Source organism: Chlorocebus sabaeus, chromosome 1 (genome assembly GCF_047675955.1).
Source record: "Chlorocebus sabaeus isolate Y175 chromosome 1, mChlSab1.0.hap1, whole genome shotgun sequence".
Lineage (NCBI taxonomy): Eukaryota > Metazoa > Chordata > Mammalia > Primates > Cercopithecidae > Chlorocebus > Chlorocebus sabaeus.
In genome coordinates this window covers 69,091,765-69,116,678 of record NC_132904.1, presented here as the reverse complement: position 1 = coordinate 69,116,678, position 24,914 = coordinate 69,091,765, and the positions used below count along the sequence as shown (strand labels likewise).

At 55.7% G+C, this 24,914-nt stretch overlaps 1 protein-coding gene and 1 non-coding gene across 5 annotated transcripts in view; one reads left to right on the top strand and one right to left on the bottom strand.

The window, feature by feature from the left end:
- The first annotated feature begins 1,883 nt into the window (after positions 1-1,883).
- Positions 1,884-24,914, top strand: part of PDE2A (phosphodiesterase 2A) — a 67,656-nt gene continuing 44,625 nt past the window's right edge. Inside the window, exons 1-2 of one of the 4 annotated variants that reach the window (XM_008020029.3) lie at positions 1,885-2,077; positions 13,248-13,309. In XM_008020029.3, coding sequence (XP_008018220.1) covers positions 2,059-2,077; positions 13,248-13,309 — 81 coding nt within the window. In that variant the 5' untranslated portion in view covers positions 1,885-2,058. Of the gene's footprint in view, positions 2,078-13,247; positions 13,310-24,914 lie in introns of all 4 variants that reach the window. The other 3 variants (XM_073019180.1, XM_073019174.1, XM_038005513.2) reach the window with 3 other exon arrangements.
- On the bottom strand, positions 22,563-22,624 carry LOC119626697 (U7 small nuclear RNA). The gene has a single exon (XR_005242839.1). It is a non-coding gene; the product is annotated as a U7 small nuclear RNA (small nuclear RNA).

Genomic DNA, 24,914 nt, shown 5'->3' with positions numbered 1-24,914 from the left:
TCTTTTCTACACTGTTAATAAGCAGGATAAATTGCCCCTGTTTCAAAGATTCAATAAAATACATTGACTTGGCCCAGATCGCTTACTCTGCACCTCTCCTAAGTCCCCAGATGTGACTCCCAGGAAAGACACAAAAAAGGGCTACCCAGAGGGATAAGGCAGTATCCACAGAAGCCCTCCCAGAGAAGGTGGGCCTTCAAATGGCCCCTAAATGACAGGCAGGAGGGAAGGATCTGGAAGGGTATTGGGGGTGGGGTGGCATGGGCAAAGGCCTAGAGGTGAGAGTCAGTCATTGATGTGAGAAGAGCAAGAAGTAGCAATGTAAGGAATGGTGGGGAGGGGAGTCAGAGCTGGATGAACAAGTTAGGGTTCAGCTGTAGAGGGTCTGGCCCGCCAGGCTGAGGGCCCAGGCTTTATTGTGCTGGGGGTAGGGAGACACTGAGGGTGAATAGGGGAGAGCATGTCAGAGCATGCCTCAGAAAGGTGGGAGAAGTGCTGGCATGGAGGGCCGCCCCCTGAGTTGGTGGGGTGGCTGGGCTCTGCCAAGGCTATGTGCAAGCTGCCTGAACTGTGTCCAAGAATGGACACAGTGACTCAACATTGAGAAAATCACTCCCCAGGGAGAAAGGGCCCCGATGAATCACCCAACTGAGGTGGGGAGGCTGGGAGGCCAGGAGGCTGGGGGCTCACTGAGTCACCCTCCAAGAGTTGGTGAGGAGGGGAGCTGCAGAGAGAGAGGCCGGCAGTGCAGTTGGGGGCGGAGATTCAGGTCAGACCACAGTGAGGGCTGTCGGGGGACTCTGCCTTCCCAGCATTCCCGGGTTTGATCCTCCTGGCAGTCCTGTGAGGCAGATGAGAAAACTGAGGCCCAGGAAGTGGGGGGAGGGGATCCGACCAAGGTCATGCGGCAAGTCGCTGGCAAAGGCCTAGCGAGACCCAAGCGCACCCTACAGTCCAGACCCTTCCCGCCGCCCCAGCCGCTTTCATGCCAAGCAGAGGCCTAAGAACCGGGTCGGTCCGGTCAGGGAGATGACCCCGGTGACCCACTGAACCCCGGGACGCGGCCCCTCCGGGCAGCCGGCAACTGAGGCCGGGCTGCGCCGCCGCGATGGGACGGCAGGGGGCGCAGGAGCGTCGCGGCTGCCGCAGGCGCCTGAACCCAGGAGCCGCTCTGCGGAGAAACGCGCTCCCGGCGCGCAGGTCCCACCGCGGAACTGCGGACCGTGTGGCCCTGGGGCCTGCACCCTCTCCGGCTCCGGTGACGGCAAAACAGACCTGCCGGCTCAGGCCTGAGGGCCCAGTCAGTAGCGGCCGCCGTGTGTGCGCTCGGTGTCAGTGTGCACGTGTCTCCCTCGCAGATGGGCGACTGCTCCAGGGCCTGTCCGTCTCGGAGCGGCCTCCAACATTCTCCCGACATCCCCCTGCCTCCTAGATTGAGGGAGAGGAGTAAGCCCGAGGCTCCTGCGGTGTCCGCGGCCCCTGGCCCCCTTTTCCTTCTCCTTCCCTCCCTAACCCACCCCACTGCGCCCGTCTCTGCCTGGGGCTCTGGCCGGGCCCTGGGCCCCAAAGTAGTGGCGGGGAAACAGGGTGCGATCAGACAGGGTGGAGGCTCTGAGAGCGGCCCCTGCGAGATGCGAGAGAAGTGGCGACCGGGCGAGGGGCAGCGAGCGCAGGCTGACAGTAGGCCAGCTGGAAGGGCTGAGGGAACCCAGGGCGAGAGAGAAGCGCGGTGACAGAGGCCGGGGGTCCGGTAGGGTCAGAGGATCCGACGGGCAGAGAGGTGCGGTCCGCGGTGGCGGGGACATAGGCGGGGCCGGGGAGGGCCGGGGGCGGGCGGGGGGCGGGCCGGGGCGGGGCCGGGGCGGACACTCGGGCGGACCCGGCGAAGCTGTCGCGGACGCGCTGACCGAGCGCAGCGGCCGGGCCGGCGGGCGGGCGGGCGGCTGTGAGCATGGTCCTGGTGCTGCACCACATCCTCATCGCTGTTGTCCAATTCCTCAGGCGGGGCCAGCAGGTCTTCCTCAAGCCGGACGAGCCGCCGCCGCCGCCGCCGCAGCCATGCGCCGACAGCCTGCAGGTAGGGGGGCCCCGCGCTGGGCACCAGGAGAACTGGGTGTCCGGCGAGCGCCGGGCCGGGTCCGCCCGCCCCTAAGCCCCCGAACCCTTCTCAGGGAGGAGACCCCTCCTCTAGTTCTGAATTCTACTCCTGTGCTGGGACAGCAGCGCAGACCAAGAGCCCTTGAAGCCCCGGCTCTCAGTCCAAACGTCACCCCAGACTCTGAACTCCTTTCGGATCCGGGGTTCCACCCCAAGCACTGAGCTTCCAGTCCACGGTGGGACTGCAGTGCACACTGAGAGCTCTGCCCAAGCCTCGAATTTCCTTTCCTTAGATTAGTGGGGACCCCTGCCCACGCCTTGGAACCTTCATCATATATGTGGGACTCCCGGCACACCTGGACCACCTGAACCCCCAGCTATCCTCCAGGACCCCACCTCAGAGCCGGCCTCACCCCAAGCCCCAAACCTCCATTCTACAGCCTCAACTAGACACCGCTTAGATTCCCACCCAAACATCTGGACTTCAGTGCTCAGCCTGGACCCTACCCCAGAGTGCAAATCTGTTCTTCCCTCAGGGCTTCACTGGCCTCCTCTGTGGGACCCACTCCTCTATCCCTTCCCTCCCTCCCTCTGTGTTGGAGATCTCCAAGCCTTTCCTCGTGGTGGGCCCCTCCTTTTGTTCCTCTCCAGGTACAGTGGTCCGACTTTATTCTCTGGGCTTCTCTGGTTTCTCTTCAAGTGTTTCTGGGCTCTCTAATTTGGTCTGTTGCCCCATGTGCCCACCTCTCTTGGTCTATCTTGGTCTCTCTCCTGTTTCTCTAGGTCTCTATCTTTGTTTTGGGGTTTCTTTCTGCAGCCATCCCTTCCTCTTGTATCTACCTCTGCTTTGCAGTGAGGAGGGGCAGGCTCAGAGAGCAGAGCTAGTGTCCCTGGGACCCCCTTGCATCCCATGTTCTCAGGCATGGCATGGTGTGGGCTCACGTGGAAGGGCCTGAACGTGGAGTGTGCTGCCCTCAGGCGGTGCCCAGGGGTCTGAGGTGGTGGGGGGATGATGCAGTGGGCACTGGCTTTTGTAACTTATAAAGCCCCTCATCCCAGCTGCCTTGGTCTTGATGTGGGCGGCTAGGGCTTGAGATAGGGAAGAGTAGACTGCAATCTGGTGTCAGTCACCTGCGGTGGGATGTGTCCAGGCTGGGTGGGTCTAGAGTGTATGTGTTTGTGTGAGTGTTCCTCTGTGTGTGCAGCACGGGCTGGGTTGCATGTGTTGTGTGTGTCTTGTGTGTAATCTTGTGTGTTGTATCATGTATGAATGTGTCATCGAGAGTGGGATTATTTGTGGGGAGATTATGGAAAGTGTGGGAATTGTGGGTCTATGGCATTGTGTGCTATGTGTGGCTGGGGAGGCAGTGTTGTGGCTGTGGAGTGGTAACTGGGTGTGTGGCTGTTGTGTGTGTAGAGAACTTGTGTGTATGTGGCTGTATGTCTGTCATTGTACAGTGGAGTTGTTGTAGGGGCAGCTTGCATACAGGGCTCTATATGTAGTTGTGTATGTTACTGGCTGTTGTGTGTGGCCAGGAAGGGCCACTGCAGGGGCCTGATGGTTTCCATTGGGTCTCTTGTCGGAGAGGAGTTGGGCCAGGGGGGTGCTGTGTGTGCCAATATGTTTGCAGCCTAGGTGGCTGGCTTAGAGTCACTATGGCACATCTTGGGATTGCTTGGGGAATATATCTATTAGGACCTGAGTGCTGGTGTTTGAGTGTCATGTGTCTGTGTGGTGGCTGCTCCTGCGATTCTGGACAGGAAAGGGTTGCAGGCAGGGCTGAGGGGTCTGAGGTGAGGAGCCAGTTGACAAGTGTGTGAGTGTGTGTGTGTGCATGCATGTACGTGTGCATATGGGAGTGGGGTGGGGTGGGAGGAGGCAGTGGGCCAGCAGGGCTGTCTATGCTAAGGGGCTGTGTGTGCCCACAAACGTGTGACATTAGGTGTGCACATTATCTATGCAGGCTGTGTCTGCATGTGTCTCTGTGTCTAGGTGGCGTGCGTGTTGAATTTAATTGGATGCATATGCCTGTGGTTGGGGAGGTGAGAGGTGTGTGAGGTGCGTGGTGGGAGACGGTGTGAGTGTGGTGTGAAGTGAGGGTGTGTGAGCTGTGTGACTTTTTGGTGTGACGTGTGGATTATGTGATCTTTTCTCCCCGTGAGTTGTGTGTGTGTGGTGAGGAGTGAGTGGGGGATGGACAGTGAGCTGGCGGTGTGTGTGTTGGGGGTGTTGAGGACTGTAGAATGTGCTGCGGTGGGAGTGTGTACATGAGGTGTGTGTGAAGAATGAGGTCTGTAACATTTGAGGCATGTGGAATATAGCGGGTGTCCCCATAAATGTCTGTGTAGTGACGCATGTGTGCAGCAGGGCTTGGCTGCCATCCTGTCCTTGCTCCCCTCCTGATCAGGTCCCTAGAGATGCCCTGGAATGTTCTCCATGCCTCCCCAACCCCAACTGCCCCTACCCTTTGCCCTTCATCCTCCTTGCCTTGACCAAGTCCTTTGTTTTGGGTTTCCGGTGGAGCAGGCGCTGGACAGGCGGGCGGCAGGCGATGTCGCGGTCTGGGAACCTTTGTTCTTTTCCTCTTAGTTTAACTGGTGTTTGGGGCCCCGGTTTGGAGGAGGGTGTGGAGAGGATGCACAAGGCAGCAAGGTCACTGTGTTTACTACACCTCTTCGTCCTCCGCAGAAGGGAGGCATACGGTGCAGGCGGTGAGGCCTGGGTGGTGTCTTTGGTGGCGCCTCTTGGTATAAGAACAGCTTGGGCTGGGCTTGGAGTTTGCCAGCTCTGCAGTCTTAGTCCATGGTGGCCCAGCGCCCTTCCTGGCTTATGTCAGTGGGCTGAGCAGCCGAGCAGCCAAGCACCCGCTTCTCCAGGTTCACCTCCCCTCGCCCCTTCTCTGTGTGGCTGCAGCCCCTGGAGACAACCAGGAACACCTCGATTTAGCTCTATTTGTGTTCACTCCAGGTCAGATGGAGGAGAAATAGTCCCCGTCCTCACAGAGACACTTATCTGAAAGGACAGAGCTGGTCACACCTTTGGGGACCCTCTAGTCTGACACAGTCTGTAGGGGATGCAGTCTGTAGGGGGATCGAGGTCATACCTTCCAGAGAGAGCTGTGGCAAAACCCTACTGGGCCACCTCCCAGCAGGTGCTTGAGAGAAGAAACATCCAAGATTCGTTGAGATTAGAAGGCTCAGAGAAGTCTGAGTCAGTCAGGGAAGGGCCTGGGGTCGATGCCACAGTGTCACACTCCAGAAGGTTCTCTGAAATGAATAGGCTTGAGCTGGACCTTGAAGGGGGTGTTGGGGTGGGCAGAGAAATGCAGCCTGGGGCTAGGGAAGGTTGTAGCCTGACTGGCAAAAGGGATCTTGCTGACCATTCCCCAGGCAACACTGTCTGGCTTTGGGTAGCCATCCCTGGGCCTCCAGCCTTCTCAAGCTTTCATGGTACCTTTTTTATCCCATTGCCTCTGGCTGGAATTATCTTCATCGTCATTGACACTGTCATCTTCATCATCTTTTATGCAGTTCTTTCCAAATACCAAGGTCCTTTCACAAATGTCTCATTTAGCAGATTAACTCATGCAATTGTCTAAAAGTCTTTATGGAACACCTGCTGTGTACCAGACAGGCACAGTTTTAAGTGCCGGGGTCATGGTGGTGACCAAACTGGCCTCGTGGAGCTCTTACCTTCTGTGTCCAGACATGCTGTCAGTCGCCCACCCTTCTGTGTTTCCCAGTCTGGGGCGCCCGATTCTGTGGGGCTCCGCATGTACACCCTCTGGTGCTGGGGTCTGGCTCCTACCAGAATGTGAGCTCTGCAGAGGCTGGGCCTGAGTCTCTCCTCTACCCACCATGTGTGTCCTGAGCTGGGTCTGGCAGAGTCCAGATGCTCACACTTATCATCAGATGACTGGAACTGCCCTCTAGGGTTGGCAGCCCAGCTCCTTCTAGGGAAACTAGGGTCCAGCGGAAGAGGGGACTCAAGGCAGCATCTCATCAGGGACTTCTTTTACCAGTAGCTCCAGAGACCAAGAGGGGTCAGGTGACTGGTGCAGGTCTCACAGCAGGGTGGCAGGGCTGGTGTCAGAAGACAGCACTTCTTGCTGCCAGGTTGGGCTCTGGCCCCAGCACCATGCTGCTCTCTGGCTGGCCTCCGTGCTGCCTGCGGCGGGTAAACGATTATTAATGACCCCCCTGGCAAGGAGACAGGAAATGTTTCCCAGCCACAGCTGGGGACCTGCTCCCTGCCAGCCCCAGCTATCCATACCCGCCCTGACCATGGCGTCAGTGCTGATGTTATCTTCGTTCTGCCTGAGTCTTCTTTGCTCCTTCTGCCCATCCCCTCACCTTCCTGATCTTGACATCCTAAGGGTAAATGATGACACCCTAAGGGTAAATGATGAGAAGATACAGAGCTTTCTTTTCCATATCCCTGTCCCTCACCACTTTCTCCAACCTGACTCATCTCTACCTTCTTCCTTTTCCCACGCCAGCCAGAAGTAGCTCTTCCTCCAGGAAGGCTTCTCTGAATGCACAGCCAGCTCCTCCAGTGGCCGCTATCTTGGGCCCGAGGCACTGAGTCCCCATCATTGCAGACTCTAGTCCTCCACTGATGATTTGCTCTGATGGTCTTAGGGCTGGCCTGGGAAATTCCTGAAGCCTGTCCCTAACTGCTGCCTTAGGAATGACATATGGAGGGTCCTCCCAGATGCCACCTCCAGGAAGTCTCCAGTTTCACCCAGCCCAGGGATTCTTACCTCCTTTGAGCACCCTGCCCTTCCTGTCTGAGTTACACATGTGTACTTCCAGGACTTCCTAGGTGGACATTGGTGAACACCTGCTATGTGCCCAGCAGAGAGGGTGGGAAGAGATGAGCAGGATGCAGGCCTTAAAATCCCCACACATTCCCCCAAGCCTGAGCAATGTTGCATCAGCCCCATGGCAGGTGGCACAGACCTGGGTATAGGGCTGGGGGTGGGGAGGTGGGGAAGCAGGGAGTGATGTTGGTAGAGTGTGTGGAGAGGGCAACGAAGGAGATAAACTCAGGGGCCATGGTAATATAAAGCAGGGACCCCTATTTCAGCCTAGAGTGGGAGGGAGGGGCGCGTTGGGGAACTTCCAGGAGGAAACAAATCTAGACTGAGAGCTAAAGGTCAAGCCAGGAGAAAGTTCTGGACAGAGGGCAGAGAATGGTTATTGTGAAGGTTTGTTGGTGGCAGACAGGGAGGAGAGCCTGTGGCAGCACCACTCCATGGAGCAGGCCCCTAGGTGCCAGGCGTCTGGGTCCAGGGTATGGGAGCGGTGAAGCTGGCCCAGCAAGATGGTGCAGGACTTGTAAGCCATGTTAAGGACTGCGGACTTGTTCTAGAGGGAAATTGACCCTTGGGAAGAGTTGAGGGAAGAGATATGACAGATCAGATCTGCATGTTCGGGAGCTTCCTGGACCATGGTGTGGAGACTGAGGGGGAGGTTGGTGTGGCCCAGGTAAAGGGGGTGATGAGGCCTGGACAGGGAAATGGCTAAAGAATGCAGGAGAGGGAATGGAGTGGCCAGGGCTGGTGGAGGGAGCCAGCCAGCTGTAGACATGAAGGTCAAGGGAGGAGAATGCTGCCTCACCCAGGTATCTGGGTGGGTTTTGTGCAGTCTCTGAGAGGTATAGGAGGGAAGACAGGGGTTAGTGGCAGATGCCTGGGCCTGTGTCAGGGCTCTTTAAAGACCAAAAGGTCTTGGAAAAGCCTCGGAGGAGGTCATGAGCTTTGAGGTTAAAAGGAGACCTGAAGCCCACTCAGGGCTGCTATAGCGTCACCTGTAACATGGGGAACTCGGGATCTGCCCTGGGCAAAGAGTGTTCAGAATTCAATAATCAAAACAATCTGTGAAATATAATACTTAATAAAATTCAAATCCAAAAATGTCTGAGTACATTCCAAAATGAGTAAAAATGTAAATTTATGAAAATGCTAAACATACGTGATTGTTCTAATGTAAATTGTAAGCCTCAGCTGCTTCCCAAAACTTTGGATGAGGCTCCCTTGAAGCTGCTGCCTCTGATGTGGCTACCCCCTGTGGCTTCAGGACCTTCCTGTTCAGCTCCCTTGAGAGGAGCTGGCAGGGCCCCTCCTCTGCAGAGCCTGTACTCTGGCTGGTGGCTTCAGGGGGCAGGCATTCTGCCTTTCCTGTCCCCCACCCTAAGGGAGTTGGCCTTGCATGCCTCCCATCCATGGTTGCCTCTACTGGGGGCTGCCACTGGGAGACAGGAAGGGCATGGGAGTTGCAGGAGCTCAGGGTAAGAGGGACCGAGAGCTCGTGGTATGGAGGGGGAGCGGGAAGGTAGGGTGGCCAGAAGAATGGAGAGGGCCGGGAGTAAGAGCAAAGGGAGACAGGCAGAGCTGAAGAGCGGTATCGCCCCAACATCAATACTGGTATTTCAGAATAGAAAAGCTGTGCCATTTCCTGAAATGTCATAATGTTGAAGTCCAATCTTGCAGTCTCTGAGCTGGGCATTCCTTTGCCCCCACTCTCCAGTATTCTTGCATGAGACCATTTTTCTGGGCTGCATTTTCTCACTTGTAAAAGGAGGAAGTTGGGGGTCAATATCTCCCAGCGATATATGAGCTCTAGCTCTAGAAGTGTAGGATTTTGAGAATCTGGAATTGTCAGTCTGTGGGGTTCTAACTGGGACAATTCTAGCGTTCCTTGACTCTCAGCTCCCAGCCAGGGCTGTGTGGATGCGTGGTTGTGTGATTCCGACATTCTGAGACTTTAAGATGCTGAGGCTCTAGGAGCTAGAGATACGGACATTCTGTGAATCTAGGATTCTAGGATTTGATGGTTTGATGATTCAATGGTTCTAAATGCGGCTGCTGGGAAGAGCTGCAACCACCTGCCTTGTTAATGTCAATGTTCAGTTATTAAAAACATAACAAGAAGCAATGGAGACAGATAGCTCAGAATGGTGGGCGCTCCCTCCACTCCCAGTGAGGGAGGACAGGAGAAGCTGGGCTGGCCTTAGAGGAGAATAGAGACCTTTACAACCTGAATCACACAGGCTGTTTCTCTTGTCACAATAGAACTGGTGTGTGTACATTCGAGAGACCTGCCACTCTCAAAGCTTGCAGACTAAGGGGCTCACTTCCTTCAACACTGGCCTCTATTCCTTAACCATTTCAGACTGGGCAGAGAGAGGGGTTGCTACCCTTTCCAAAGTTTCTGGGCAGAAATGGCAGCAGTGGAGGAAGGAGAGGCCTGCTTACCCCTGCCCCTTCCCTGACAGCCTGTGGGGGGAAAACAGGACATGAATACTTCCTGGACACAGAGATGGAAATGCATGAAACCCTGCCTGCGAGGGCTCCGCGTCCATAGGGCTCAAACAAGGGCAGAGGCCAGGACAGCCAGTGGGGTCCTGTCAGCACCCTCTCAGTATAGGCTGAGGAGGGAAGACCCTGTTCTTGCCCCAAGGGTGGCAGTGAGAAGGGGTCAAGGAAGGGAGTCCCAGGTCAGGCACCGGAAGTGCTGACAGGTCCTCCCCTGTGTGTGAGGCCACAGTCCAGCCTCACAGAAGGCCAGCCCAGTTGTCCAGTGTCTCACTGCCTCCTGGGTCCTTTCTATGCCTCAGCACCCAGGCCAGAGTTGGGGAGGGGTCCAGGCTGCAGGGGAGGGTTTCCTTCCAGAGTGCCCACCTCGATAGATCCTTAGAAGCCCAGTACCACTGCACAGGTCCAAGGGCTTCCCCTGCCTGGTATGTTCACAGACCAAAGCTGGCCCTGGTCACACAGCACAACGGGGCCTGAAATCAGGCTTCCTGATTCCCAGTCCTGGGTGTTCGTTGTTGCCCACAACCTCCCCCACTTCCCCTGGGACACCTGAGGGGCAGGAGTGGAGGCGGGACTCAGGTTAGGGAGCAGAGCCTCTGTCCATCACCCCTCCATCTTCCTCCTCCCACAGGCCAGAAGCAGGTGTGGTGGTGACAGCTGCCCCCAGTCCTCCACAAGGCTCCATTGTCCCCGGCAGGGAGCCCCTCCTCAGCTGCGGGCCCGAAATGTGCCTCCCTGGACCCTCCTGTTGTGACCACCCGCTTCCTCCTGCTGCTCCTTCCCTGGTCTCATCTGCACTTGCCCTTGGGCCCTCCCCATCCCTGTGAGGTCTCCGTCTGTGGCTCTCTCTGGGTTTAAGCCTCTCTCCAGTGAAAGTTAGATTTGGAAGGGCCCTGGGGGATCACCAAGTCCAACCCTTTTATTCTTCCGATGAGGAGGCCAGCTCAGAGAAGGGAAGGTCCTGTCCAAAGCTGCACAGTAGGCTGGGGCACAGCCCAGTGCCGTGCTCCCTTCTGCGCTGGGCCATGGGTGCACCCTGCCCTTGGCATCAGGCGTCCACAGTTTGAGGACTGACTGTGATGATCAGCGCTAAGCACACAGGCACCTACAGAAACGTGGTGGGGGGCTTCTCTCCTCAGCCCTTCTTCACAGCCCTGAGCTGCCCTCCCTTCCCCTTCTTTGCCCAGCTCCTCTCTCCTTCACTATCCCTGCTGTCTGCTGACTCCTGCCTCTGGCAGACACTGTCCTTGGGACACAGACTAGAGCTCAGGCCTCCATGACTGGGATGCACACCCATGTGCCCAGACACAGACCCACAGACATGTGCAAGCGTATCACGGGGTCTATAAATCCCAGCTGAAAACTGGTCAGACCATCAGGAGGCCACCCTGGAACCCAGTGTCCTCCTCTTCCTGTCAGGCCTCACACATCTCCTCTAGGAAGCCCCTTAGGACCCCTGAAGACTGTCTTCATCCAACTAGCCCCTTTGTGACAACTGCACTCTGTGAGCCTGTGTTCCTCCTGTGACTCAAAGGGCAAGGCTGAGTACCCCCTTCAGTCCTGGGGCCACTCCTTCAGTGTCTCCAGGAGGGGTTCAGCTTCCTGTTGCTGGGTGGGGAGAGCCCTGAGGTCCCCACAGGACGTGGGACAATGGGGAGGAGGTGACAGATGAGAGGCTAACTCTTCCCTAAAACAGACTCTACCCTCCCCTGGCCTCCCTGGCTGGTGGCTTGGACACAGCCCTGGCCTGTTGGCCCCTTAGGACTAGGGTCCTGGTCTGACCCCACAGTGCGGAGGTCTGGGAATCAGAAGTCCTGGTTCTCCAGCAGCAGTTCTCTAACTGGCAGCTAGGGAGTCCAGGCCTCCAGGGCACTGGTAGGTTATTGGCGGGTTAGTGCAGATTCCAGTGTGCAGGAGGGGTGAGCTGAACTTCTCTGGCCTGGGGGGTCTGTGTACAAGAGATAAGAGAGTGGTAAACACAGGCTGGGTGGGATTATGGGGAGCTGGGAATACCTAGCTGAGACTCCCCTTATCCTAGCCACTTTCTCCACACTTGAAATTGGCTGGACGGGGAACCAGAAGTTGGGTGGGGTTTGGGAGGGACAGGAGCCAGCAGCCTGCCTCCACCTCGGGGCAGTGCCTCTGCTGGGGGGCAGGAACCTGTCCTGGGAGTGATGGGAGGCCTGAGGGGGGAGCTGGATTCTGCCGTGAAACTGGCACTCCCTCCTGTCAGGGGAGGGGAGGGGCTGTCCCTGGCTGCTCAGCAGGTGGCCCATCTGGCTGTGGGTGGAAAAGAAGACTCAGGCTTTTTGGATAAAAGGGACGGCCCTGGGGTCAGGCACTTATCTCAACCCTCGTCATTTCCTCTTTTCCTCTGCCGGACACAGCTGGGTGAGTGGGGTCATTGCACAGAGGGAAGGAACAGGCCAGGGCCAATACATACCAGGGCCTACAGGAGAGTCAGGCACATGCGTGACCTCACCACACCCTGGGCTGCAGTCAGCACCTCATAGAGGCCCAGCCACACACCACAGTCACTGCGGGAGATGGCCACACCTAGACCATCACACCACACGCAGACCAAGTCTCCCGAGGTGACACTCAGGCCCAGCTGCAGGCGCAGCTAAGAGGGAAGACCCTGCAGGAAAAAGGGACACGTGGGACAACCAGACACCCTGCCTCAGCCACACCACAAGCCTCCGCACACCAGGTGCAGCTCCTGTCACCCCTACGGTCAACCCAAGGAGAGCCAGAGATTTCAGCAGTCGTGGGCAGGTATCCAGTGCCCAGGCGAGAAGAGGGGGACACCAGCAGGGAACCCAGAACCTCCTCCATGCCAGACTGTGCCCTCCCCCCAGCTCACAGAAGGAGCGCCTCAGGCTGTTTATTTCCTAGCAGGGACTAGCAGGGATGGGTGTCTCATCCCCCTCCCCCTCCCAGTCCCCACCACACGATGCTGAAGCTGCCAAATCAAATCAGCCCCTGCACCCGCGCCAGGCTGGCATGGCGGCCAGCAGCTGACGGGAACGAAGCCAGGCTCAGAATATCCCGCCGCCTGTCCGATGCCTGGGTAGGCTTGTTGGGTGGGGGTGGCGAGGGGTAGCAGCCTGGCAGCCAGGCCCTAGGCAGTGCCCCTCAGAGAGGCTGGGGGTTTGGAATGCCGTGGGATGGTGGGCTTCTGGAGAACGAGTGAGCAGGTCACTGTTGTGTCTCCAGGCTGCTGTGGCAATGTCTCCACCGCCAGCATTCCAGGAGTTGTGGAAGTGATGCCGGTGGGATACAGGCTGGGGGATCTGATCCCAGTCCAGATGACTGGGTGCCAGGCTGGGGCGGGGGCTCCCACATGCGCTCACATTCATTTGAGACTCACAACACCTGGGCTGGAAGCCCCTTGGTTGTCTGTGAGTAAAGGCCCAACTCACTGTGGAGGCCCAGTGACTATGTAAGGTGGACATTATGGATCCCGTTTTACAGATAGGGAAACTGAGGCTTAGAGAGAGCTAGTGGAGCTCCCCGGAGAGAAGCAGAAGTGGAGGAGGCCTCAGAAAGAGTAAAGAGGTGGTCATTTCCACTCCTTAGGAGCCCTAGGTGGAAAGAAGGAATATGGCTCTGTCCTTAGAGTCAAGGAACAGAGAATATGGCAGAGCCAGAGGTGCCTATGGGAAGCAGAGAATAAGGAGGGAGTCTGGGGAGAGAGCAAGGTGCAAGCGGGCAAGGCTTCCTGGAGGAGGGGGCCATCCATGGGCCTGCTGGGGGCTAATGGGAGGGCAGGCTAGGGAGAAGGGGAGAAGGCCTGGCCGGCCTCAGCCCCTGACCTTCTTGTCTCTGCAGCCAGCCTGGACCCCCTTGCAAAGGAGCCAGGACCCCCAGGGAATAGAGACGACCGACTAGAGGTGAGAGCTCAGTGGAGGGAGAAGTGGGTGGGCTTGAGGGGGTGGGGCGCAGACTGAAGATCAGTCTGAGTGGTGCCCTCACCCTTGGGAGGATGGGGAGGCTGGAGTCATATCCCAGCCCCAGCCCTCCAGACTAGGACCACCCCCATATCAAGGCCAATTCCCCTCACCCCATATATCCCCAGCCTGGAAGTCCTCCCATGAGGATTCCTCCTCCCAACTCACCTGGGAGTCACTCCAGACTACTCCCTTGTCCTCCACACCCTCACCCAACAATTCCCTGTTGATTCTCTGCCCTGAGTATTTCCCGAGTTCCTCTCCTCTCCATTCTGCCCCCTGCTTGGGTCCAGGCCCCCTCAACTCTCCCCTGGGCCACTCACTGGCTGCTTGCTTTCAGTTTCCCCCATCCTCCACATGGCCACCAGGAGGATCTTTCTAATGCACAGACCTGAACTTGTCACTCTCTTGCCCCAGAATCCTCCATACTCCCCATCCCCATGTCCCCCTCTGCAACCCCAGCCTGGCCATTGTCCCCCTTCATCCATTGCTGCCTCCCCCAAACTACTCCCGCTGGCCTCTTCCCCTCTCAGCTTCCTAAATCCTTCGGGGATCAGCTCTAGCCTCCTCTCCTCTGGGAAGTCCTCTCTATCCCTTGACCACGGGACCAAGCTCGCTCATGCTCCCTCCTCTGAGCTCTCCTGCCCTGGCAGTCAGATGCTGGGGTGCTCTGCTGTCTGTCGCCCACTGTGCTGTGCCACTAGCACCCTGTTTTCTCCATCACGTGACTCTGTATGTGTGTCTGCCTTGCCTTCTCTGCACTGTGAGCTCCTTGAGCCTGGGGACTATGCTTTCTTCATTCCTGAACCTTCTACCACCCTTGGATGGGTACTGGTGCAGCGCTCAGCCCACGCATTTCCTGCCCTGTGAGGGGTGCCATCCCCACCCCTCAACCATGCCTTCCTTCCCTGTGAGGGGTGCCTCATGGGAATCTTCAGTGCTCAAAGGGGCCTTGATGAGCAAACAAGGTGGGCTGCTGATGTTGAAGATTGGCACAGAGGAGTGTGTGTGTGTGGGGGGGGTGTGTGTGTATGTGTGTGTGTGAACTGGACCCACAGCCAGAACAGCAAGAGTCTGCCCAGGCCCAGCTGAGAGGGAGAGGAAGATGCTGCTTGTATCAGTGTGTGCCAGGAGCCTTCAACACCCCCGTTGTTTAATTCTTACAACATCCCTATGAGGTAGGGGCTGCCATTATTCCTGTTTCACATTTGGGGAAGCTGAGGCCCAGAGGGGTCATGCAGTGAGTGAATTGGAATAGAACTAGGAATGGAGCCTAGAGGTGTCTCAGGCTCAAGGCTCACTCTTTCCCGGCCCCTGAGTAAGATGTTGCCCACACAGGGCCTGGTGCACAGGAAGGGCTCAGCACAGGTTCCCAGCTGGGACACAGGGCCAAGACCTGAGAATGTGCCTCCAAGTGGGACTGGGCCCTGCTACTGGGAGCTGGCAAAGGGAGATGGGAGGGGAGGGCCTGGAAAGCCATTATTAATTTATTTACTGCCATGGCATTCCCCATGGGGCGGGGCTCCCCCCAGAGCTGGGACAGATGGTGTTCCTGGGAGCCTGCAGTGTCTCAGCAGCCTCGGCCACACGCCAGGAAAGACTGGATTTGTCATCCACCCAGGGAGCCATGAGAGGAGGGGCCTTTGGCAAAGCTGAGACCCTCCTGGGCAACCAAGGCTGTGCCCCGAGGGAAGGAGTGTGGCTCCAGGCTCCCTGCTTTGCCTCTGGAGCAGCCCCTGCTGCCTAGGCCATAGGTCTGCCCTCTGCAGGTTCAAGTTCTGCTCCTTGTTCAGCTCCACTGGCCTCATCCTTCCCATGAAGCTTCCCTGGGTCTGCCCCACCTACTCCTACCCCTGTATTCTCTCTGCCTTTCCTCGAGCTGGGTCCTGCTGCCTCCTCCCTCTGACCGAGGATCCGAAGCCATGAGCTCCTCAGCCCTCAGCTCTGTCCTGACCCCATCCCCACACCTATCCCAAAAACAGTTAGTGTCTGCATGGGCTCTTGGCAGGGCCTGCTGGATTTCTGGGTTCTGCCAGCACCCCACCCGAGTGCCCAGGCCTATACTCAACCCTGCTGGGAAGAGATGGGCTGCCTGAGGGGATGCTCCCAACATTGAGAGGGCAAGACTGGAGAGAGTGGGGACCTGAGGGCATTGCTCAGACCATAGGGACAGCTGGAGGGAAAAGGGACTGGGGAGCCTGAGGGGCCCTATTGTCAGGGTGGAGCTGGGAAGCCAAGATGGCCTCATATAGTGGAAAGTCACAGGGTCAGATGAGCACAGGTTCAAGTCCCAACTCCCTTGCTTGCTAGGTGTGTGGCCTTGTGCCTGCCACTTAATCAGCCTGAGTGTCAGTCTCCTCACCTGCCAGGCAGGGATAAGAACCTCTATCATGGCCGGGCACAGTGGCTCATGCTTGTAATCCCAGCACTTTGGGAGGCTGAGGTGGGCGGATCACAAGGTCAGGAGATCAAGACCATCCTGGCTAACATGGTGAGACCCTGTCTCTACTAAAAATACAAAAAATTAGCTGGGTATGGTGGCGGGTGCCTGTAGTCCCAGCTACTCGGGAGGCTGAGGCAGGAGAATGGCATGAACCCGGGAGGTGGAGCTTGCAGTGAGCCGAGATCACTCCACTGCACTCCAGCCTGGGCAACAGAGCGAGACTCTGTCTCAAAAAAAAAAAAAAAAAAAAGAAAAGAAAAAGAAGAACCTCTGTCATTATTGGACGTAATCACTGTTATTCGACATTACCAAAACAGAGCTGTTGGGAGAAGTTACAAAACTTGTATGTGTGGGGTGCCCGGTGCAGGCCTGGCACATGGCAGGTCCTTGGGGAGAGTTAGCCTCCTCCCTGTTCCCTCAAGGATGCCATCCTTAGAGCCAGGACTAGGCTGTACCCCTGTGAGCCAGGGTGCTCCGCAGAGCTGGGCGGAGGCTTATAGAAGTTCTATGGGCATGGCATGCTCTCCTGGCACTGGCTGGGTAGCAGCCAAGAGAGTAGAGCTGCCAGACCCAACCCCACCAAGCAAGCATGTGTTCAGCACACCCTCCTGGGATGGTTCCCTAGCCCCTATGCCAGCAGCTGGCTTGGAGGAGGGGCTCTTCCAGCTCAGCCTGGCATCCTCCTTCAGGGCCAGGCCTCCGTGTCATTACTGCCTCTCTGAAAGTTGGGGCTGGGGCCATTCAAGTTGGTGAACTGAGCACGGTGAGTCATTGTCCTCTTTGTGATGGCTCTCAGGGCCCAGGTGGGGGCTTGGGAGCCCTAGCTGGGGTGGGGGCATGGGGAGAGGCAGACGTGAATGAGGGCACTGTCGTCCACAATAAGTACAGAAATGCACCGCCCAACACCAGCTCCTCTATTGCTGCCCTTGGGACAAAGACCACACCGCTTGGCAGGGCACTGCTTGCCTTGTCTGCTGGGTCCCCTCATGTCCCCTCATGTCCCCTCATGCTCTGAGACATCCAGCACTCCAGCCACATTGTTGTGTTCACTCCCAGCACACAGCAACTCCTCCTGCCTTTGCTCACAGTGACCACCTGTCTGGAACACCTTTCCTTTCTTTCTCCACCTACTCTCTTTTCAAGGCCCAGATGAAATGTCACCTCCTTTGTGACGTTCTTTCAGACTAGTCCCTCCACCTCAGGCCGAGCCAGTCTCCTCCCTTCCCTGGGCACTCATAGTTCCCATTTCCCTGAGCCCACAGTTGGGAAACCTGTTACCCCACATGGTGCTATGGGTAATGTGTCCTTCCCCATGGGATTGTAAATACCCAGGAGACAGAGACTGAGGCTGAGTCTTCTTTGTCTCTCTTGGGCCCATGTGGTGCCTGGTAAAGGCCTGGTATACAGTAGATGCTCAATAAATACTTCTTGAATGAACAAGAGTGGCCGTGAGTAGGACTGGAGTAGTTCCAAGAAGGGGCGCAGTTGGGTTGGGTGGTCTTGGAGACTTGGAGGAGGCAGCCTTGGAACTCTGAAGGATGGAGAGGGTCAAGGGCACTGACTGAAGAAGCCAGAGAGCAGCTAGGCAGTCAGAGAGGTCCGTGAGGTCAGCTTCTGACACCAGCAGCTAAGGACAACCAGGACGAGAACAGGACTGGGAACAAGCAGATAAAGGAGCCTGGAGCAAGGACTCAGCCCCAGAGGGGTCTGCAGGAGACTGGCTCATGCTCAGAACCCAGCTCCAAAACGCTCTGCCTGTGAGTCTTGGGCTGAGGAAGGCTTGCTGCCAGAGTCAGGGTGAGGCTGAGGCCGCCAGTGAATATGTGGGCCCAGCTGCGGGGGTAGCACCAGGCAGGGGCGGGAGCCAGGCTGGAGGGGGTATTGCCATTGCTGCTGCGGGTGCAGCAGGGCGTCACTGGGGAAGGAGCAGCCTGTGTGAGAGTGTGGGCAGGAATGGGAGGGGAGAAGGCTCTGAGTATAGGAGAACAGCTTACCAGCAAGGAGCCCTGGGGTGAGGCTGGAGGGGCCACACTGGAGGCAGCACTTTTCAGCTTATCTAACATTCTCGAGTGAGTGCTCCTAACTGCCAGATGTGCTGCCTTCTCCTGATTCTGCACATCAGGAGCCAGTGGCCTCTACAATGCCCCATGGCCCCAGGGAGTGGATGCCAACAAGTTGGCCATAGCATCTGGCATCCGTGAGGGTCCTGAGGCCCTGCCACTTGTCTGTGCCCACGGGCCCCGGGCGTGCAGGGACCTGGGGCTGGGGAGGCGGTCTCAGCTACCACTCCAGCCTGTCTCTCTGCCTGCCCATCCACTGTCCACACCCCTGGCTGACTGAGCAAAGACAGAGATGGGCATCTCAGGTCCTGCCATCAGAGAAGCCTAGTCCAAAGGAGGAGGCATCACGCACGAGGGACTTATACCCAGAGAAGACACACACTGAGACCAGGCCAGGCTTGCAGGCAGGCCTAGGCCCAGGGAGGGCCAGCCCCGTCAATGACCTGGAGTTGAGACTTAGGGAAAGGCAGGAGCTGGCTCAGAGGCGCAGGCAGGTCGATGGCAGTGCCCAGGCCAGATGCTGCGGCCCAGGGCTGAGGTTCCTCCAGCTGGCCCTGCCCCCCACAGTCCCGCCTGGCCTTTGGCTGTAAACACTGAGAGAACAAGTTCCGTTTCCCGGGAAATATTTATCTCAGGCTGTGTGAGAAGCGTGTGCTCTGGCCTCCATATGTCCTTCCTGCAGACTGGCTGGGGCAGAAGGAGAGGGGACTTGGCAGCGCCTTTTTTAGGGGCAGTCCATGGGGCTAGGAGGGAAGGGTGTGCCAGAGGCCCCTGCCTAGAGCCTGAGTTCGAGCGCTGGCTGAGGGAGAGGTGGGAGCAGATGGGAGAGAAGCTTGTTTTCTCCAAACCCCACAGATGTTCTCCGCCTCTCTCACATTCCTTTCTTCTTCCTGGTCCATCCTGTCTCCTCCAGGTTCCGCCTCCAGCCTGGTGTCCCCTCCTCAGGCTGCCTTTTCCCCCTCCTCCTCCCTGTTTCCTGGCTCTCAGCCGCTTCGTCTGGGAAGTCTTCCTCAACTTTAAACCCTCGAACCCTTGTCCTCTGCCCTCCATCTCCCACTTCTCAGGCTTCCAGCAGCTTCATGCGGAGCCCCGTAGATCAGCATTGGGCTGGTCCTGTCCGCCAGTTGTTCAGCCACTGTAACAGCTTTGTGCAGGCTGCCCTGGAGCCCTGTTCTGGGAAGCACAGGCCTGGACACCCTGGGACTGGGTCAAGGCCCAGAGCTGATCTCCTCTGTCCATCCCAGCAGAGCCAGCACCAGTGTAGACACATGGGGTATCCAGGTTGGTGGACTGGGGGAGGATGGAAAGTCCCATGGATCCAGCCAGAACATTAGAGTGGGGAGGCAGAGGGCCCAGGGTTCCTGCTGGCCAGCCTCTGGGCTTAGGGGTGTGTATCCCAGACAGGCCAGGCCTGCCGGGGGCCCTGACAACAGGAAATCCTTGAAGGAACAAGCAGAGGCTGAGGACTCTGAGCACAACAACAGGAAACAGCCGTGACACGGGGCAACAGCCCTGGCGACTGCCCAGTGGGGTGGGGACGAGGGGCCGAGCTTGTGGGACCCAGGGTGATGCCAAGAGGGACAGTGAGACACTGTGGGACAGAGTGCATTCTGCACGTATGACACGGAGCTTCTGACATGTAATATCAAGTATGTGACCATGATCACAGGGTACTGTGTGGTGTGTGGGTGAGTCACTGAGTATGTGACACTGGGTGTGAGGCACTCTATGATAGCAGATGTGTACACAGTGGCTGTGCCACCAAGTGTGTGACACTGTGACACTGTGTGATATTGATTGTGTGATGCTGATACCAAGTGTATGACATTGCACATTGCCTGCTACCACATATGTGACATGAAAGTGACAGTGAGCACATGGAGGGTGTGACTCCATGAGAATAAAATACAGAAACATGAGCAAATGATGCTGCAGTAGGAGGTATGGTCCTGAGTCTGTGGCTCGAGTGTCTGACACTGAATTGTGACACTGAGTGTGCCCCAAACATATGATCTAGTGAGGCTGAGTGTGCAAAGGAGTGACATGGAATGATAGTAAGTGTGTGGAAGTGGGCGTGTGATGCTGTGTGACCCTGGGCCTGACATTACATGTGTGATACTCTGTAATGGTTGTGACAATATGCAGTGTGCACACACAACACTGTGTTGGACACTGTCATGGGAAGGCACCGATGGGTTCAGGCAGGAAAGTAACACCTTCCAAAGGATGGTTTTAAAAGATTGCTCTGGCCGGGTGCAGTGGCTCACACCTATAATGCCAGCACTTTGGGAGGCTGAGCCGGTTGGATCACCTGAGGTCAGGAGTTCAAGACCAGCCTGGTGAAACCCCATCTCTACTAAAAATACAAAAATTAGCCAGGCGTAGTGGCAGGTGCCTATAATCCCAGCTACTCGGGAGGTTGAGACAGGAGAATCACTTGAACCCGGGAGGCAGAGGTGGCAGTGAGCCAAGATTGTGCCATTGCACTCAGCCTGGGTGATGAGCGAAACTCCACCTCAAAAAAAAAAAAAAGAAAAGAAAAGAAAAGAAAGAAAAGAAAAAGAATACTCGGGCTGCAGAGTATGTATGTGTGCGAGTGTGCACGGTGCGTGGCAGGGGAGGGGATATAAGTTAGGGGGAGGCAGATAGGAGGTGGGCAGAGCAATTGGAGGCTCTTGCAGCTGCCCAGGCAGGAGATGGTGGTGCCTGTGCTAATGGAATGGCAGAAGAGTTAGAGATATGGAGCAACTTTGGAGATATTTGAAAGTAGAAATGACAGAACTTGCTGATAAATGAGAAAATGAGCAAGAGGGAAAACCAGAGAACAATTTCCAGGGTTCTGGCTTGAAGAACCAAGTGATGGATGGTGGAGATGTTTCTGAGATGGGCAAAGGCAAGGGGGAGGGTCAGCACTAGTGGGGTGGGAAGACAAGGAGGCAGAAATTGAGTGAACTGTTTTGGACATGTTAAGGGAAGCATCCAGATGAAGGTGTGCAGTGGGCAGCAGGGCCAGGCTGGGGATACACCTGGGAGTCGACAGGCATGGGAGTTTGTTAAGGTCGTGGACCTGGCTCAGATAATGGAGAAAGGGAGCTTGGCAACAGAAGAGGTGGGGACTGAGGACCAAGCCTTAAACCCTGCGTATTCCATTGTCTAGAGGCCAGGGAGGTGAGAAGGAGCAGCAATGAGACAGAGCAGGAGGGCTAGGGAGGCAGAGGACACCAGGGGTGTGAAGTCAGAAGCCAAGCCGGCAAAGAGGCTCAAGTGGGAGGGAGGGACGGTGTGTGGTTGGTGCTGGCCCACAGGCAAGATGGGAACTGGAAGGTTGTGCTGTGCTGGGCCTTGTGGGTGAGTCAGGCTAATGGGAGCCATTTCAGTGATGTGCTGGAGCCAGAAGTCAGACTGGCCTGTGTGGGATCGTCAGGGAGGTGAAGACGTGAGCCTGCAGAGCCCTTTGGAGATGTTGGGCTGTGAGGGCTGCAGAGAAGGACATGGTCACTGAAAAGGGACATTACATTTTTTTATTATGGATGATTTTAAGCAGACACAATACCAGAGAGAATAATATAAAAAACTGCCATATACTCATCACTCCAGTTCAACAGTTGCTGGGATTTGGCCTCGTTTCTTCCTCTTTTCCCCACTACCTATTCTTTCATTTTTCTTTGCTTAAGCTTAATTTTTTTTTTAAATTGTGGTAAAATGTACATAACCTAAACTTTACCATCATAACCATTTCTAAGTGTACAGTTCAGTTGTGGTAGGTACATTCACACTGTTTTGCCACCAATCTTCAGAATTCTTTCTTCCTCTCAAACTGAAACTCTGCACCTATTATACAACAGCCCCCCATCCTCTTCTGTCTCCAGCTTCTGGTACCCACCATTCTACTTTCTCTCTCTATGACTTGGACTACTCTAGATACCCCAAGTAATTGGAATCATGTGGCATTTGTCTTTCTGTGACTGGCTTTTAAGTTTACTTAGCATAACGTCCTCAAGTTTTACCCATGTTGCAGCATGCGACAGGATTTTCTTCCTTTTTATGGCCACATAATATTCCAGTGTATGGACAGATCACATCCGTCCAGCACCAGACACTTGGGTTACTTTCACATTTTGGCTATTGTGAATAATGCTGCTATGAATGTAAGTGTATGGATATCTCTTCCAGTTCTTTCAGATGTATACCTAGAAGTAGGCTTGCTGGATCATATAGCCATTCTATTTTTTGGTTTTTGAGAAACTGCTGTACTGTTTTCTGTACCTTTTTACATTCTCACGGACAGTTTCTCCACATCCTTGCCAAAATGTGTTATTTTCTGTTTTTTTTTTTTTTTAAATGGTAGCCATCCTAATGGGTATGAGGTGACATTTCATTGTGGTTTTGATTTGCATTTCCCTAATGATTAGTGAAGTTGAGCATCTTTTCATGTGTTGGTTGGCCACTTGTATATCTTCTTTGGAAAAATGTTGATTCAAGTCCTTTGCCCATTTAAAACATTGGGTTGTTTGCTTTTTTGTCATTGTTGAATTGTAGTTCTTTATATATTGCAGATATTACCTCTTTATCAGATAAAAGCTTTGCAAATATTTTTCTCCCATTTCATGGGTTGCTTTGCTGAAATATTTTAAAGCAAATCCCAGACGTGATGTCATCTCACCAAAGGTAGACTTTTTTTTTTTTTGGTTGGGGGAGCTTTCCGGTGAAGACTGAAAAACCTGCTAGACAAATTCTAAAATAGATGAAACGTTGGATTTTTGTTTTTTAAGGCTAGGAGGTCCTGGATGATGCTGAGATGTAACAGTGACACAGAGCCAGTATGGAACTGTGTCTGGTGCTGTGTGAGGGTGACATAGTGGCTTTGGGAACATGGGTGCAGCACTGAAAATATAGGAGACTCCGAGTGAGGGTGACAGTGAGAGATCACTGTATGTGTGGCCCTGTGACAACCAGTGATGTGGGACAGTGGGACGCTGTGGACACTGAAATGACTGTGTCACCAAGCAGGTGGGACCTGCTCTGTGAAGGCCACAGGGATCATGTCTCCTTGCGTCGTCCTGGTTGATGAGTGTGACATAGTGCAGGACTCTGCATGACAGTGAGAGGGACTGAAGCTGTGCTATAGGTGACAGGGCTGCATGTGATTCAGGTGGGCTCAGCCCCAGCCTCGGTTGTTGAGCATGGGAGGGAGCATGAACATTGTAGGGTAGATGAGGAGAAACATTGAATGGGGACAGAAATGGTGTCTGTGCCCGGATGCGAGCTCCTCTCTTCTCTGAATACCAGGAAGGCTTCCTGGAGGCAGGATGTGGGCATTTCAGCAGGATGTTGTAGGTGCTGATTAAGAGCAGGACCTGTGGTGTCAGACAGCCCTGTCTAGGCTCTGACATTCAGCAAGTCATTTTATCTCTTGAGCTTCAATTTCCTCAAGTATAAAATGGGGGCTCTTGGGAGGATTGCATGAAGCAGTGCTCCAATGCATACAGTCTCTGGCACTTGGTAAATGCTCTATGGCCTCTTGGGGAGCAGCAACCTCAACACCTGCATCCCAGGCCCCCAAATAACAGGAGCACCAGTAGGAGCACAGTGAGGGTGCGCTGAGTGAGGCGTCCTCTTTTCTTACACCCACAGCCCTCCTCTCTCCCTCTCCCCAACTTCTGTCCCCTGCTTGGTGTTGTCAGCGATACCTTCTCCCGCCCACTCACTCCTGCCCCCTCCTCTCCTCTGCCATCCTTACCACTGTACTGTCAGCCTCCAGCCCAGGCTCCTGCAGCTTCATTCAATTAGGCCGATGCAATTTGCTCAAGAAAAAGTCCCATAATTTGGTTAATCACACCAGTGGGGGATCTGGTCCCAGTCGGGAGGGTGGGGGTGGATAGGAGTTCATACCCACAGCTGAGGCTAGGTGTCGAGTGCCTGACTTTTGGGACCTTTACCTGCTTTCTTGGGCTACTTTCAGGAGCCAACAGAGTCCAAAGCTTGGGTCTTCTCAAACCCAGCTACAGAGGCCTTGAAACAGAAGCCTGGACTTCCTGGGTTTGCTTGTATCGCTGGGAGGGTCCCTGCTGCTCTCTGGGCCTCAGTCTCCCTTTCCAAAAATGGGGGTGGAACTGGGGGGGTCTCAGAGGCCCCAGTTTGCCTAGCTCTGCATCTCAGCTCTGGTCAGTCCCCCTTGTGGCTTCTGAAGGGCCTTCTCGTGGGCCTTGGGGAGGGAGCGCTGAGGGGTAGGTGGAGAGGAGTGGGCCCCAGGGAAGTGAGGAGGGGTAAGTGTCCTCAGAGTCTCATCTGGAATATGTCTACCCCAGTCCTATAATCAGAGACCCTCTAGTTCCAGGCTGCACACCTGAAGGTGGGGCAGGAAGAAAGGAAGCTGCCCTTTCTTGGTCACCTGCAAGGCCAAAGCCTCTTAACCATGCAGGCTATACCTTGCACAGGAGCTCCAGCAGAGGTGGGGTGGCACTCAAGCTGAGCCCCCTCTCCCTCACCAAGCCTTTCCCCTCAGGCCCGCATCTGCCCAGGGAATTGGGGTCCCTCCTTTCTAATGTGCACACAGGTGGCCCCAGCCCCCTGTTGGGAGTCAGCTTAGGCAAGGTTTGACAGCTCAGTTTAATCTTCTCAGCAGCTCTGGGGGAAGGGACCATTTTTACGGATGAGGAACTGATCCCAGGAAGGTCCAAAGACTTGTCCAGTACATATGGTGTGTGGCAGGGCAGGCAGATGAGCCCGCATCTGAGGGAGGCGATGGGAGAAGTGACAGGGGTGCACAGAGGAGAATTAGACCCTCTCAGATTCCACCACTCTCAGCCACACATTCACTCACTATTTGGAGACAAGACTAACCACCCGCTAGTGCATTCACAGCTCCCCAGACAGCCACACACTCACTACACCACTGTCACATGGACACCAATGACCCGAATCACATATGCATAGTTGCAGGCCCACATGGTCACTCCCACGTGCAGATGGCCAGTGCACACACATAGACACGGGTACTTACACATGTTTACACTCTTACAACCCATGTGGGTTACAGATTCCC